The sequence below is a fragment of the Monodon monoceros genome, unplaced genomic scaffold (genome assembly GCF_005190385.1).
Source record: "Monodon monoceros isolate NGI ecotype Baffin Bay Population unplaced genomic scaffold, NGI_Narwhal_1 Super_Scaffold_1, whole genome shotgun sequence".
NCBI lineage: Eukaryota > Metazoa > Chordata > Mammalia > Artiodactyla > Monodontidae > Monodon > Monodon monoceros.
The window spans coordinates 37378434-37394889 of record NW_021703765.1 but is presented as its reverse complement, the minus strand read 5'-3'; the positions used below and the strand labels follow the sequence as shown (position 1 = coordinate 37394889).

Genomic DNA, 16456 nt, shown 5'->3' with positions numbered 1-16456 from the left:
CTTGAGGCAATGGTGTCCTGGGATGCAGGCCCCTGGCGGAGCGGAGGAGGTGCTTTTGCTTGGGTCACACTGGAGCTACCGGGTCCCGACGGTGCCCACCTGCCGCGACCTTATTAACCAAACTCATCGGTCCCCAATCTTTTTCCTCTTCCACATTTTGCTCAGCCACATTCTCAGAAACGCCGAGCACACGCCCCACTGGGGAACAGCAATTGGGGAAGTCTCCTTGCAAACGCCCCGCCCCTCACACTGGGGTTCCTCCACGGAGAGTGAGGCTCCCGGGCGCTGCGCTGGGCTCGGGCCAGGGAGAGTCGGCGGGGAGGATCGCCAGGTTCCAGGATGCCCAGCAGCAAAAAGCAATTCATTGCATCTTGCATCAGCCTCTCCGTGGTACCGTAAACGAGAACTTTGTGTTCCAAGGGTCTGGGGGTGTCTCCGTGGACTCCGTTGGAAAGCAGTTAAAAGAGACAACCACTGGCACTCCCTCCCCCTGCCCCCAGGTGGGAAAAGAGCAGAAAGCAGTGAAACTCCGTGAGTCAGCGAGCCCGCGGCAAGCCCGGCCTGCCGGGAGAGGCGCCGCCCCTCGGCGGGGACGCGGTGCCACTGGCTGGCCGGGAGGCGAGGCCGGGGCGCGGCGGGGCGGAGTCGCGGCGGGCGGGCCTCGGCGCTTCCCCGGCGCAGCCCGCTTGGACTGCGCGGCGCTCAGGCCTGGGTCATGGCTGGCGGGGCCGGGCAGTCGGGGACCGAGCTGCTGGCCTTTGCGCAGTTCCTGGACTCGAGCCCGCAGCCTCTCGTCTACGGGTACGGCCGGCGCAGCCTGCACGAGCTCCGGGCGCGCGAGTTCGGCCGCCTGGAAGGTGAGACCGGCGGGGGCAGCTGCGCCGGGCCTGCCGGGAGGCCGTGGGGGACACGCGGTTTCTAGAACCGACGTGGAAGGAACTTTTGCTCCCGGCGGGAGCGGCGTTACCTCATTAGGGACCCATTTTGAATCGAAAGACCTGGAGGGATGTGTCCACGAGCTCTCTTTGTGGACGCGGCTCCCTGAGGTCCCATCTGCAACCCCAAGACTTCTTGCTCCTTAGACTTTCCAGGGATGTAGGACCAAAGTGGTCCTTTGCCACCTGTCTCCGCCCTCTGCGAATAGGGCTGAGGATTCTTTTTGCCTTCGCTTGCCACGAGACACCCGGCTCTAAAGTTCCAACTGGAACCGGGGTTGCAAAATGCAGGAATGCCAGGCGGCCGTGACTGTTCGGGTGATTGCCCGGGGACGGGAGCGGTGCACGGGCGGCCAGCTCGCGGGGTTGGGACCGCGACTCTGCGGGCGCGCGTGTTGGGGACCGAGGGGCTGCGGCCGCCGTGCAGGAGCTTCCCGAGACTGCGCTCCAGACTCCTCTGGGATGGCTCCCAGCAGTTTGTATTTTCGAAGTCTCATTTTTCTCACTAGTGTAGGCAGAACAATGCCTCGGAAGTCCAGCTCGCTGGGGGACCTGAAGAATTAGCAAACCGTGCAATTTGAACTTTAAGTACAGGACGAGCCAGTACATTGAATGTGAGGACCGGGATCTTATCGTGCCTTCGAGTTCCGCAAGGCGGAACAGGCAGGTTAAATTGGAAGACAAACTTGATCTGGCCAGTGGTCCTCCCAACCCACTGCTGCAGGGCGGGAGGGCGTTCCGCACCGGGTCGGGACTCATCCTTTTCCAGCAACCTTCTGTGAGGGGCTTCACCAAGCCTTAGAAGGGCGTGCTGTTTGAACTGGGAGGGGTGCCGGGTAAGTGGGCAGGTCGTGGCTCCGGGCACTGGGATTTGAGGTGTATTTATTCTGTCGTGGTGAACAGTTGGTGCCGCTTGCCTGCTTGTGGCAGAGCAGCAACCATGATTTATGTTTCAGTTATCAGGTAGCTGACTTCAGCTCTTTGGGTCATTTCCTCATGTTCCGGAACGTGATTCCCCCCGCTCCACCCACCTTTGGGAGCTTTAAGGGCTGTGCGCTCCTCCTCGAGTGGCCCCGTCTGTACTTAAGTAGGGAAGCTCAAGGGAGGAGACAGGGGCCCTCTGGCAGCCTCTCTTCACTCCCTCTCTGATCTTCCTAGTTGCCCATTCACCTGCTGGAGACAGTGCCCCCTCTGTCTGTCTGTCTGTCTGTCTCTCTCTCTCTTTCCTTTTCTCTCTGAACTTTTTTGGTTATAGAAACTTCCTACCCACAGAAATAGAGACACCTATAGAATGAATACCCACAGGTGCAGAGGACTTGAGAAAGTCTCCCCATTCTTTTGAAGCAAATCCCAGAAGCTGTTATAGTACAGTAGGTAATTATTTCAGCATCACTCCTCCTTAATCCCCTAATCCCCTCCAGCTCTCATCCCTCACACCCATCATTGGCTGACCTCTCCCCTCAACACTACCCTGGGAAAGTAGAAAGTAGATCCCTCCTTGTTTCCTTCTTGTCTCTCAGAGAACAGCACCCTTTTCCTCAAATGTAAAGTTTAGATGTGATAGCCAGGATCCCAGGCTGGCCTTCAGTGCCCTTTAACATCTACTGTAATTGTGACAGTGCTCTGTGATTATCTATCTACCTACCTACCTACCTATCTACTATCTACTATCTATCTATCTATCTAGTACAATTTCCCAGCATTTCCTCTACATTATGGTTGAAGTAGACTTTGTGGACTATAAACTCACCCTTACCGCTGCTGGGAGTCTAGGAACATAGCCCCCTCTTTTTTCACACAGAAACGAACCAACCAGAAAGAGGGCAGGGAAAAACAAGCAAACCAAACCACAATAATGTAAGATTCACCTCCTCTTTCTATCCCTGACGCCTACCCACCCCCAAAGTTTTCTTGCAGGTTTGAGAATTTGTCTGGTTAAGGGGTTGCTCTGGATAATTAAATGCTTAACCTTTAAGTGCCGAAATATTTTGCATAACCCGTTGGATGGGAATGTCCTTGTTTTGGTGAAGGGAGCATATTGATTACACAGTTGTGGTTCAAGTGGTTCTTAAAGCCTCTGGGTGCTGACTGATGGTCACTCACCCTGCATGGAACCAAGAACTGAAGGTGCATGAGCCAGAAGAGACCCTGGAATTCCCTTTCTTGAAGACCTAATGCTGATTGGTTTGGGGGTCGTTTGCCTACTTCTTCTAATAGCGACACTAATGCTCCCCATGAGCGTCTCCCTGATGCTGGGTGGACAAATGCCTTTCTTATGGTGTGGTACCTTTCTATTTCTGAATCTTTAGTAAATGAGAACATTATTTTAAACTAATTTTTTTGGCTAGGTAATACATTTAACATGGTACCAAATTCAAGAGGTGTCAAAAGAGGATGAAGAATGCCCAGGGAGCAGCCCCAACTCCAGTTGCCACCACTATGGCCACCCCAGAGTCAACTGCTGCTCTTTGTGTCTTGTTTGCCTTTCCAGTGCTTGTCTATATTTATATGTGTGTGTACATGTCTTTTTTTTCTTACATAGTTGAGCCATAACATGTCTTACCACCTGACGTAGTTAATATTTATTTGTTTATGGTCTTTCTCTGTCATTATCATACCAGCTTCTATTTTGTCTGCTGTTATGTCCCCAGCACTTAGAACAGTGCCTGGAACACAGTACGTGCTCAGTAAATATTTCTTGAATATAAAAACACTCAATAAGCTAGGAATAAAGGGAAATTTAATCAACCTGATAAAGGCCATCTACAAAAAAACCACAGCTAACATCATACTTAAAGGTGAAAGAATGAAAAATTTACCATTAGGATCAGGAACAAGGCAAGGACGTCTCTTCTCACCACTTCTATTCAGTATTGTGCTAGAAGTTCTATCCAGGACAATTAGGCAACAAAATGAAATAAAATACATCCAGATTGGAGAGGAAGAAGTAAAGCATCTCTACTTGCTGAGAGTATAATCTTGTATACAGAAGATCCTAAAAAATCCACACACAAAGCTATTAGTACTAAAAAAACAAGTTCAGGAAAGTTGTAGGATAGACGGTCAGTATACAAACATCAATTCAATTTCTATACAGTATCAACGAACACTATGAAAGTGAAATAAAGGAAACAATTCCCAAAGCATCCAAAAGAATAACATACACAGCAATAAATTTATCAAAAGAAGTACAAGGCATACACTGAAAACTACAAAATATCATTGAAATAAAAGAAGATCTAAATAGGGCTTCCCTGGTGGCACAGTGGTTGAGAGTCCGCCTGCCACCGATGCAGGGGACGCGGGTTCGTGCCCCGGTCCAGGGAGATACCACATGCTGCGGAGCGGCTGGGCCCGTGAGCCATGGCCACTGAGCCTGCGCGTCCGGAACCTGTGCTCCGCAACGGGAGAGGCCACAACAGTGAGAGGCCCGTGTACCGCAAAAAAAAAAAAAAAAAAAGACCTAAATAAATGGTAAGACATCCTGTATTCATGGATTGGAAGACTTAATATTGTTAAGATGGCAATACTCCCCAAATTACCTACAGATTCAATGCAATTCCTACCAAAATCCCAGACAGTTTTTTGACAAGTTGATCCTAAAATTCACATAGAAATGCAAAGGATCCAGAATACCCAAAGCAATCTTGAAAAAGGACAAAGTTGAGGGACTTCCCTGGTGGCGCAGTGGTTGGGAATCTGCCTGTCAATGCAGGGGACGTGGGTTCGAGCTCTGGTCCAGGAAGATCCCACATGCCACGGAGCAACTAAGCCCGTGTGCCACAACTACTGAGCCTGTGCTCTAGAGCCCGCGAGCCACAACTACTGAGCCCGCATGCTGCAACTACTGAAGCCTGTGCACCTAGAGCCCGTGCTCTGCAACGAAGTGTAGCCCCTGCTCGCCGTTAACTAGAGAAAGCCTGTGTGCAGCAACGAAGACCCAATGCAGCCAAAATATAAAATAAAATAAAAATTACTGAAAAAAAGAGAACAAAGTGGAAGGACTTACACTGCCATAAAAGTAAAGGTAAGTAAGATTTACATAAAGTTATAGTAATCAAAACAATGAACAATGTGGCATTGGCATAAGGATAGATACATAGACCAGTGGACTAGAGTTGTAAGACCAGAAATAAACCCATACATCTATGGTCAATTTATTTTCAACAGGATGCCAAGACTATTAAACAGGAGAAAGAATAGTCTCTTAAATGGTGTATCCACACACCAAAGACTGAAGTTGGACCCCTCTTCAACACTGTATTAAAAAATTAACTCAAAAGGGCCAAAGCCTAAATATAAGAGCTAAAAGAATAAAACTCTTAGAAGAAAGCATAAGTGTAAATCATCAGGACCTTGGATTAGGCAATGGTTTCTTATGACACCAAAATTACAAGCAACAAAAATAGACAAATTGGACTTCATCAAAATTTAAAAAAAATTTTTTTCAATGGCTATCATAAAGAAAGTGAAAGAACAACCAACCAAATGGGAGAAAACATATGTCCACACAAAAACTTGTATACAAATATTCATAACAGCATTATTTATAATAGGCAAAATTGGAAACAACCCAAATATTCATCAACAGATGAATAGATAAACAAAATATGTGGCATATCCATACAATGGAATACTATTCAGTCACAAGAAAGGAATGAAGTTCTGATACATGCTACAATATGGATGCACTTGAAATTATTATACTAAGTGAAAGAAGCTAGACACAAAAGACCACATGTTGTATGATTCATTTATATGCAATGTCCAGTGTAGACAGATCTATAGAGGCAGAAAATAGATTGGTGATTGCCAGGGGCTAGGGCTGGGTGGATCTGGGGAGTGAGTGGTAATGGGTATGGGGTCTCTTTGGGGGATGAATGAAGTGTTCTAAAATTAGATAGTGGCCATGGTTGCACAACTTTACGAATATACTAAAACCACTAAATCATAAACTTTAAAAGGGCAAATTTTACAGTACGTGAATTAATCTCAATAAAGCTGTTATAAAATAAGTGAAAAATCCATCCTGCACAAAACAAAAGATATTTGTTAAATGCATGAAAGAATGAATGAATATATTCATATTGTATGTTCTTGAAAACATATCTTGGAGTTTGTTCCATGTCAGTACTAGATGGGTGTATTCAAATTCTTTATTTTAATACATTTTGATAGATATTTAAGTCATTTCCAACCCTTTGCTCTTACAGACAGTGCTGCACTGAATGTCCTCACTGACAGACCATTTCACAATTTATAAGACAGATTGCTGGAAGACAAATTGCTAGGTCAAGGGAGTTTGCATTTTTAAAGCATGAGCGATATTGCTAAATTTCTGTCCATAAAGAAGTTGCACCCATTTACCCTCCTACCAGCCGTGTAACAGCGGACCTGTTTCCCCACACCCTCACCCATACAGTGAGTTATCCTTTTGATCTGGGGCAGTCTGAGTGGTAACGCTTGGTATCTCACTGTCATCTAAATTTAACTTTCTCTGTTTGTGAGAGAGACTGGAAAGACCACAGCCATTCCCAGTCATCTCCGAAGCTGTCACAGCTGTTGTATGGTTGAGGACTTTGGAACTCACTATGGAAATGTAGAATCAGGGCTTGACAGCCTGGGAAGCTGCGCAGAAATTCCAGAAGAGGGTGTGTGTCATAACATGAAATAGCTTTGCCATCCTGAAGCATGAACGTCCGCTGGGCTTCTCCGCTGTGTGGGCTGCTCTCCCAGGTTCAGAAGAGAGCTGGTTCATCAGGAAGGCTTTCAGGGCTCTAAGGGTCATTAGATGTTGAAAGTGCAGTTCTTCCATTGCTCATGCCTCCACTTGAATTCAGAAGTGCACATCAAGGGGGAGAGGGATGGGGGAGGGAAGGACTGGGAGTTCGGGGTTAGCAGATGCAAACTAGTATATACAGGATGGGCAAACAACAAGATCCTACTGCATAGCTCAGGGAACTGTATTCAGTATATTGTGATAAACCTTAATGGAAAAGAATAAGAGAAAGAATATTAAAAAAGATGATGCATGTCAAAAGGCTGGGAGAAATCAGTGGCTTGGTGCTACGTCTAAACACATCATATGGGCGCTGGTCAGGTTCACACAAACTAGATCTAGGTGAGATGAGTGGAATACCTCTGAAGAATAATCCCAGCTTTATTTTGTGTTTTCTTTCAGGAACTGTCTATCTTGACCATGCAGGAGCCACGCTGTTCCCCCAGAGCCAGCTTACAAGCTTCACTAAAGATCTCATGGAAAATGTTTATGGTGAAGAAAAACACAGCATAACTGATTTTGCACTGAACATTAGCCAACTACATTTAGCTAATATATCTATGCTTAATAAAATGTCACATTAACAGGCGGGGACAATGCTGAACACACAAAGCTGAGTAAGCCCCGTGAGAGAGGGGGTCAGGCAAGCAAGCACCCAGGGTCAGTCCCTGTAGCACATGTGCTGCTGGGTGGGAGGGACTGCCTCAGGGACACGCAGGTTACTTCCAGAAGAAGGGGTCAGTGGCAGGAAGGGCACGGGGTGCTGTGTTTGGTGGTGGGATGACCCTGTGGGACCAGCACAGTGCAGAGGGTGGGACAGCAGGAGGAACATTCATTCATTCATTCATTCACCCTGTAAATGTTTATTAAGCCACTCTGGTGTTGGGGGCATGGTGCTGTAATGGGAACAAAGTAATACAGTCCCTGCCTTCATGGACTATGGTCTAGTAAAGATAAGACCTCAATCAAGTGATCGCCAAATAAATGTTAAAAAAAAAAAAAAAGAAAAGTAAAGTAGTGTAAAATGTAAATAAAGTAAATTATCAATTGAGCAAAGGGCTGTGACCAAAAGGCCACGGCACTATGGGGGTCTGTATCTGCAGAGTGACGGTGAGTTGGCAGCGTGAGTGTCACAGAAAGCTTCTACAGGAGTGGGGTGGATGCTAGAGGAAGAGCAGGAATTCACTCGGAAAAGAGGAGAGGGCAGATTAGGCAGAAGGAACAGCGTGAGCCAAGACCCTGTGGTGGCTTCAGGAAGCAGCCCAGAACCAGGGAGGGGAGGAGAGCGGTGCAGATGTGAATGGAGAACTGCGGAGGGACAGCACACAGTTAACTTCTTCCACCTGGTGTGGGTTTTAGTATCTATAAAATAACTCAGAGGATAGGGTCCGGAATCTTATCTATAGCCCTTGAGGAGGAACTAAAGGTCCTTGACTTTGTTTAATGGCTAAACCATTATTATTTTGTCTTGCTTGACTTTTCCTTTCTTACTGCATTTTCTCACTTCCCTGATTAAATTTACTGTTTGGAACCTGGGGAAGGCTGGGTCCTATGATATTTTTTTTGCTTAAATTTTGAGAAACTGAGGGAGACGATTTTGAAGGAACACAAAAGGAGAGACTATAGGGCTTCCCTGGTGGCGCAGTGGTTGAGAGTCCGCCTGCAGATGCAGGGGACACGGGTTCGTGCCCCGGTCTGGGAGGATCCCACATGCCGCGGAGCGGCTGCGCCCGTGAGCCATGGCCGCTGAGCCTGCGCGTCCAGAGCCTGTGCTCCGCAAAGGGAGGGGCCACAACAGTGAGAGGCCTGCGCACCGCAAAAAAAAAAAAAAAAAAAAAAGGAGAGACTATAAGTAGTGACCCAATGGCTTTGTCTTTGTAACCTGGCAGGTAATCCTCACAGCCAGAACAGCAGCAGCAAGCTCACCCATGACACGGTGGAGCAGGTGCGCTACAGGTGAGCAGCAGAGGCGCCAACTTGTGTGGCACCTGTGGGTGGATGGACTTCCTACCACCTGCCCACATCCCACAAATCTTCTGAGCTGGTTTCAGGAAGATCACGTTCAGCTAAATGGCCACACGTGCACGCTGATAACCATCAGGGTCAGAGGACAGGAAGGTGAGGCTGAGCAGGTGCAGAGCGGGGCCGACCAGAAGCACAGGTAGGCACCTCTGAGGTGCCCAAGCTGTTGTGTGTGGCTCTGGGCTGGTGCCAGAGTTCCTGGGGGCCAGAGTGACCCAGGTTCCTAAGTCTTCTTTTCAGGGAGAAAAAAAAAACGCTTTCTCTGTTTTTTTTTTCTTTTCGTATTTCAGATTTAGACATCTTGTTTTTTCAGTTTTCCCCCCTTTACTAATATTTGCACATAACAAATTAATTAGTTTTTGGCAAATAATTTAGGTGGTACCTAAAGATATTTGAATCTATACAATTTCAAATTATTTCCAGTTTGAAAATGATACTCTTTTGCTATAGGGTTGCCCGTATTAAAAGCAGTGTTAAACAAGTTGATGATTGAAAACTTGTTATGATAGAGCCAGACAGTAGACCGAGAAGGGGTGTTTTCAACTGAGTTTAAGGTAGTTGTGGATTTTTGTCTTCTCCATTTGGGGGTGGGGATTTGGGAGGCTGGGTGATTTTGCTGGTTTGCACCCATTTGCCATCCCTTACCACAACTTCCTCTGCCCCTGCCCTAACTTCACAATGTGGCAAACCCTATCTGGCTTTTTCCTAGCTCTTAAGGTAGACAGATGTCGTATTTAGTTGAAATACAACTAGCTCCAAACATTTAACACTGGAGGGAAACCAAGGAGTTCCCTGATGCTGTGCCTCTTCCAGGATCCTGGCACACTTCCACACCTCCCCAGAGGACTACACTGTGATTTTCACGGCCGGGAGCACAGCTGCTCTTAAACTGGTGGCAGAGGCTTTCCCGTGGGTGCCCCCAGGCCCAGAAAGCAGCGGGAGTCACTTCTGTTACCTCACTGACAGCCACACGTCTGTGGTGGGCATGAGGGAGGTCGTCGCGGCCATGAACATCACTTCCATCCCAGTCAGGCCAGAGGACATGTGGCTGGCGGAAGAACAGGATGCTACCGCTGCCAGCGACCCTGACGGCCAGCCTCTGCATCTCTTCTGCTACCCAGCTCAGAGTAACTTTTCCGGGACCAGGTACCCCCTGTCCTGGATAGAAGAGGTCAAGTCTGGGCGGATGTGCCCCATGGGCGGGCCTGGGAAGTGGTTCGTGCTGCTGGATGCGGCTGCCTACGTGGGCACCTCGCCTCTGGACCTGTCGGTTCACCGGGCAGACTTTGTCCCCCTCTCCTTCTATAAGATCTTTGGCTTCCCCACTGGCCTGGGCGCCCTGCTGGTGAATAGCCGCTCAGCTCCTCTGCTGAGGAAAACCTACTTTGGAGGAGGCACGGCCGCTGCATACCTTGCAGAAGAAGACTTCTATATCCCCAGAGAGTCGGTGGCTGAAAGGTAACCCGGCGATGGGAGTGGCCGCTGGAGCTCAGCAAGGCTTGGGTCTGGCCTATGCCACCCGTAGGATGCTGCAAGGGAGGTGCTGGGTGGCAGGGCCCGGATCCGGGAGTCAGAGGTCAACTGGAGCTGCCACAGCGGGCTGTGAACTCTGCCGTGTGTGTGGGCTTCTCCACAGCTGTGGGAGGATGAGGGCCTGCAGGGAAGGGCTGCGAGCAGAAGAGATGAAGGCCTTCCAGGGAGTAAGGAGGATGGGCCCTAGGCCTTTTGCCACAGCACTGACATGAGGGGGCAGCAACTGAAGCAGTGATTTAAAAGGATGGTGCCATTTGGAACAGGTGTGCATACATGTTGACAGCATAGCTGTATTTCAGCAGCTAGTATCAGCTCAGCTTGGTTTCTGGTCAGCAAGAGGAACCAGTTAAATCAGAGGCCACCAGACTCGGGGGCACAGCTAACAGCAGCCTCTGTGAGCCTCCCAGGGGTTACCAAGGAAGTTTGAGGGCTGGCAGCTCCTTGCCTGGGTTTTTTGGTCTATGTGTCATTCTCAGCGTGCAGGGGCAGGCGGTGTGGCTCGTGCCCAGGAATCCCCCAGATGCCAGTGGCTGGGGACCGTAAGGTTGAAGGTATGAGAGGGTGAAAATGGCAGCTGACCCAGGGTTCTGCTGGGTCCAACAGTTTTAGTATCTATACTGGGTCCAACAGTGGGAGATACCATGAGGTGGGGGCCAGGAGCTGGTCACTCTGCTGGTGCCTGAGAAGGCCCCGGGGCCTGTATGGGAAGGTGGCTCAGATCCCCCGCAGACCCAGGTGCAGACTCAAGGGTCCTGCAGGTAGGCGCATGGTCTCGGCAGTAGAGTCATAGTCTAGAGTGTAGGTTCTGGAGCTGGATCGTTGGGGAGTGAATCCTGGCTCCACTGCACACTGTGGGAATAGGAGCCTGTGACTTGATCTCTGCACCTCATGTTTTTCCTATAAAGTGCATCTCTAAAAGGATACAGTTCTTTAGAACTAATATAGGTGAAGCACCAAGGTTGAGTTGGCATCAATAGGCTATGAGGCTATCTGATGTCTCTTTCATTTAGGACTTCTCCATAGTTGCGCGATTCTAAAACAGGAAAGCTAATGTAAAACCTTTTGAATCCAAGTGTGATAACGTAGCATATAATATAAGCAAGTGAGAAAAGAATGACAGGCACAACATCATGTAAATTAAAGGCAGAACAAAATGACAACCCAAACTTTATTTAGTCAGTAGGGGCACCTGAAGACCTAGGGGAGTGGGGCAGCTCATTACAGGCATGGCATGAGTGGGCTGGGCTGGTACCACCTCTTGCCTTCAATTTGGGTGAATCGCCTTATAGCAGGTGCTGCACCAAGATTCCCAGAAAGCTGAATGTATTTATTTACCATTAGAAGCCTCATATTTTTCGTGTGAACCTAGCACTAGAGCTTGAGGTTTAATACCGAACTCAAATGTTTCTTGAACATGCATCTGAACCCTGTTCTTAACCTTTTCTGTTCTATAACCCAGTGAGAAACAACCCCTGATGGAAACAAAAAAACCTCCCTTTTCTCCTAAAAGTCTGTTAATTATTGATCAATCAATAATTATTTATTATTGATCAATTAATGACAGAAGCCGTTATTGCCTAATCATGTTTAATTTATTAAGGAGTCATTAGTTACTAACTTATTAATGGTCAATTAACTATCAACTGATTCATTATTACTTCTGTATATCTATTAATTACCATTCGTTTTATAAGGATATTAACATTCCGGTAATGATATTTTGAGCAGCTCTTATCCCTAGAGTGTTAAAATACAAAGCACGGTATTTCCATTGAAAACTTCAACTTGCATAAAGACTGCTGTTTGTCACCACCCTTTGTGGGATGCTTGCTGGAAACTCCTCGCTGTGCCCCAGGCTTCCCCCTCACTAATGAAGCAGCCAGAGGCATTTTATCAAAATCTAGGCCCCATCGCCACTCCTCTCTGCTCAGAGCCCTCCGGCCACTCGTCTCATCCAGGGTGAAGCCCTCCGCCTTGCTGTCTTGCTCCTGGCCTCACTGACCTCCTTGCTGTTCTGGCTCTACCTGCTCAGGGCCTTTGCTGCACCCCTCTCCCTGGAACTCTCTTTCCCTACAAAATTGTTTTCAAAAATGGGCAGTTTCCCTCGCTCCCTTAATTCCACTCGGTCTCTGCTTGAATGATCTCCCTCGGAGAGGACTTCCCCTGACCATCTCATCTAAAGCAGCCGCCAGCCCTCCTGCTTAGGCAACTTCATTGCACTTGTCACCCCCCGGCTTGATGCTTATTTGGCTTCCCTGCATGTTTGCTGTTTGTTACTCCTTGTTTCTGTGCCCTGTGAAGGCAGGGATCCTACCTGTCACGTTAACTGCTGTATCCTTAGCACCTAGAACAGTGCCCGGCATGCAGTACACGGACAGTAAAGACTTGATGAGGATTTTGTCTAAATGAATAATTATAAAATGCAAATATAATTATAACGATAATCAGGAAGTTTATTGAGAGCCTTATAATAGCTGTGGTCCTATAGACTTCGGAATCATAGACTCTTGTCAAGAACCTCATGGCTGCACAATTGATCTGACTGGATTGATGCCCTGTCAGTGGTGTTTTCTTGGGGTCAAGGGCAGCATTTCCAGAGCCCACAGCACTTGAGGTTTTGTCAAGTCTGAAGTCTTCCAAGGTGGTGACTGTCTTTCAGGGCCCTTTATCACCGCTGCCAGCCCATCCCAAGTAAGCTGCAGACCAGGTCAGGCCCAGAGGCAGCCGGCATGTCTTGGTGTGCATGGCCCTCTGTCTTGAGAAGGAGAGGGGAGAGCAGCGTTGTATAAGGCAGCAGAGGCAAGGGCTCCATAGATTACAGCTAAGGCTAGAGTCAAAGCCCCGTTGTCACGTATACAAAATGCACGCGGAGGAGTTAGCCGCAGCTTGACCTCATCGCCCTCACCACCATTACAGATTTGAAGATGGCACCATCTCCTTCCTTGACGTGATAGCACTAAAACATGGATTCGATGTCTTAGAGCGCCTCACAGGTCAGTGGACCTCTTTATCTGTGTGGAATTTGCTTCCTGTTGCCCGTGTCCTCGAGGGAGCCCTGGCCTGGGTGGGATTCAGATAAGGAGAGAGTCTGTGCAGGTGAGCGGCACATGGCAGCTCGGCACTGATGCCGATGAAGCTGATTCTAAAGAACTTCCAGAAATGACTTCTGAGGCAAGAGCAAGAAACTGGACCTTTTTTTTTTTTTTGGTCGGTTAAAAGAACATTTTAACAAGTGATAGACATTCCAAATCCAGAGATTAATAACCTCACAGACGCAGAGGAGCCCTCCTTGGTCCCTGCACTGGGAATGCTTACAGATCCTGAGGCCTTATTTAGCTCTTACCTCGCTGGGTCTTCCCACAGGGGACCTTTATGATGAGCCCACTTTGACCGCGAAGGAGCTTATGCTCAGAGAGGTTGAATGCCTTCCCTAGGACCAGGGAGCTGGAACCTGGGAGGGCTAGGGTTTAAACCCAGGCAATGCTAAGGTCTAACCCTGAGCCCCCAAACACTGTCTCTTCTGCTGGCCTTTGCAATGATACGTGTTTTCTTTCCTGACAAGTGCTTGGGGTGTGTGAGCAGGTGGGGGACATTCCCCACAGGCTAACACACAGATGGATGCCACTTCCCATCTTATGGGGCTTGGCACAAGGCACAAGGCTGGAAGAACCTCTGTCTGGTGAGCCATGACTCCTCACTCCTGCTGCCCTCTGGACGCTCCTGTCAGAGGCTAAGCTTCTAGAACGGGGTGACACTGCTTGTACCGTCTCTCTCTCTCTCTCTCTCTCTCTCTCTCTGTGTTTCGTCATAAGGGGACCCTTAGGTCCTCAGCCTAAGCCTAAAACTGCGGGCATACAGAATTCATAGGAGGGCTGTCGTGACAGTAATGCAGGGAGGTGAGTGGGCATCATCCAGACAAAGAGGAGATAATCAAGATAGACATTGAGAAACGAGCACTTTCTCAAGGACAGATACTAGCAAGGTATTCAAACCACAAGTGAGAGGGTCTGACACAGCCAGGGGCACCTCTGAAGGCAGATTGACAATATCAGCCCCACAGTAAGGCAAACCCTGATTTTTCCTACTTAATTAGGCTCTTTTTTAGAAAAAATTATGGTGAAATCTATATAACATAAAATGTACCAGTTTAGCCCTTTTAAAATATTCAATTCAGTGGCATTAAGTATATTCACATCGTTGAGCAAGCATCGCCACTATCCTTCTCCAGGACTTTCATCATCCCAAACTGAAAAAACAGTAACTCCCCATTTCCCCTCCCCCAGCCCCTAGTAACCTCTATTCTCCTTTCTGTTTCTATGAATTTGCCTATTCTAGGCACCTTATGTAAGAGGAATAATACAATATTTGTCCTTTTGTGTCTGGCTTATTTCACTTTGCATAATGTTTTCAGGGTTCATCCATGTTATAGCAAGTATCCTTAACTACTTTGTATAATACGAAAATGATTTAGGGAACTTCCCTGGCACTCCAGTGGTTGGGACACCGAGCTGCCACTGCAGGGGACGCAGGTTCGATCCCTGATGGGGGAACTAGGATCCCGCATGCTGTGTGGTGTGGCCAAGAAACTAAAAAAAAAAAAAAAAGATTTAAACATTAACGTAAACAAACAGTAACAGCAAAAATGAGATACATTTAAAGACAAAATTGTACATTTTTGCAATCTGTTACCAAAGGGTCTAAATTATCTGAATGCTTAAGTAACATTTTTTTTTTTAAAGGAAGATGACTTCCCATTTATTGGCTGCTATAGTCTTTCAATGATGTAAGCAGTTATACGCATGGGGTAAAATAATGTTGGGCCATTGTAAATTGAGGTGAAGTAACCATTTCATCTCTTCTCCATGGTCTAGACATTGCTTCCATGTCTAAATGTCCTGTGTAAGCAGGATTTCATCAAGGCACTTAGAGTGAATTTCTGCATGGACTTATTAAAGCACTGATTTAAGAATTTCACTTTTAAAATAGCACTGAGGCTCACACCTCTGCATCAGTCATCGTACGTGGGGCAAATGATTTCATGTGTGACGGGGTGGAGCTCTTTGTGTAGTGAAGAGTTTTGGAGTCGAAATCTGTGGCTCCGGCTGAGGGTGCAGTAGAAGCAGCCCTTTCCATACACCTCAAAAACTACGTACCAGCACGGGCTCCTGGGAACAGCTTGCTATTGCCGAGTTTGCAAGATCTCTTCTTGTTATTCCTAATACTCTTGCAGTTAATGCTGCCCAAGACTCCACAGATCTGGTTGCAAAATTAAGAGCTTTTCATAATGAGGCTCAAGTTAACCCAGAACGCAAAAATCTAAAATGGATTGGCCTTGACTTGGTCAATGGTAAACCCTGAGACAAAAAACAAGCAGGGGTGTTTGAACCAACCATAGGTAAAGTTAAGAGTTTGAAAGTTGCAACTGAAGCTGCAATCACCATCCTTCAAATTGATGATCTTATTAAATTATACCCAGAAAGCAAAGACAATAAGCATGGAGGTTATGAAGATGCTGTTCACTCTGGAGCCCTTGATGACTGATCTGATTTCTTTGATTTAGGACAATGTTAGATGCAGTTTTCTTGTACCTCGAGTATTACACATTAAAGTGCAAAAAGCTGGGAAAAAAAAAAAGGAAGATGACTACAACAATTCCTATGGAAAAATTCCACAGAAGCAGCAGTGGTAAACTGTCGTTCGGTACCAATGACCTAATCATTTATCATGTGGGCAGTACCATGAACTATTTACAAGTATTTAAAATCACTAATATGAGGTCCAAGTTTGCCAGTTATAATGATCTCATTTTCTTAAAAATGAGATAGTGAATTTTACATAGAGTTCATGATCCCCTTTTGTTTTCATAACTGTTTTGAGGTGGAATGGAGAACATCAGACAGCACACCTTTACCCTGGCTCAGTACACCTACACCGCCCTGTCCACCCTCCGGTACCCCAACGGAGCCCCTGTCGTGCAGATTTACAGCGACTCTGAGTTCAGCAGCCCAGAGGTTCAGGGTCCAGTCATCAGCTTCAACGTGCTCGATGACAATGGGAACATCATTGGTTATTCCCAGGTGGGTTTTCTTTTCATCTTGCTGACCTGTTCACAGCAGAATCACTCTTGTCTGGAATTCTGAAGCCTTTCTGAGCCCTGAAATTTGCAGTCAAGGCCTCTGGGCCTTTG

General features: G+C 47.3%; 1 protein-coding gene and 1 non-coding gene across 5 annotated transcripts in view; both read left to right on the top strand.

The window, feature by feature from the left end:
* Positions 1-697: 697 nt before the first annotated feature.
* Positions 698-16456, top strand: part of MOCOS (molybdenum cofactor sulfurase) — a 57676-nt gene continuing 41917 nt past the window's right edge. The window contains exons 1-6 of one of the 4 annotated variants that reach the window (XM_029231298.1): positions 698-857; positions 7117-7206; positions 8604-8670; positions 9550-10194; positions 13186-13262; positions 16147-16346. In XM_029231298.1, coding sequence (XP_029087131.1) covers positions 716-857; positions 7117-7206; positions 8604-8670; positions 9550-10194; positions 13186-13262; positions 16147-16346 — 1221 coding nt within the window. In that variant the 5' untranslated portion in view covers positions 698-715. Of the gene's footprint in view, positions 858-6121; positions 8876-9549; positions 10195-13185; positions 13263-16146; positions 16347-16456 lie in introns of those variants that run through there. The other 3 variants (XM_029231308.1, XM_029231291.1, XM_029231281.1) reach the window with 3 other exon arrangements.
* On the top strand, positions 15017-15146 carry LOC114902500. The gene has a single exon (XR_003795518.1). It is a non-coding gene; the product is annotated as a small nucleolar RNA SNORA20 (small nucleolar RNA).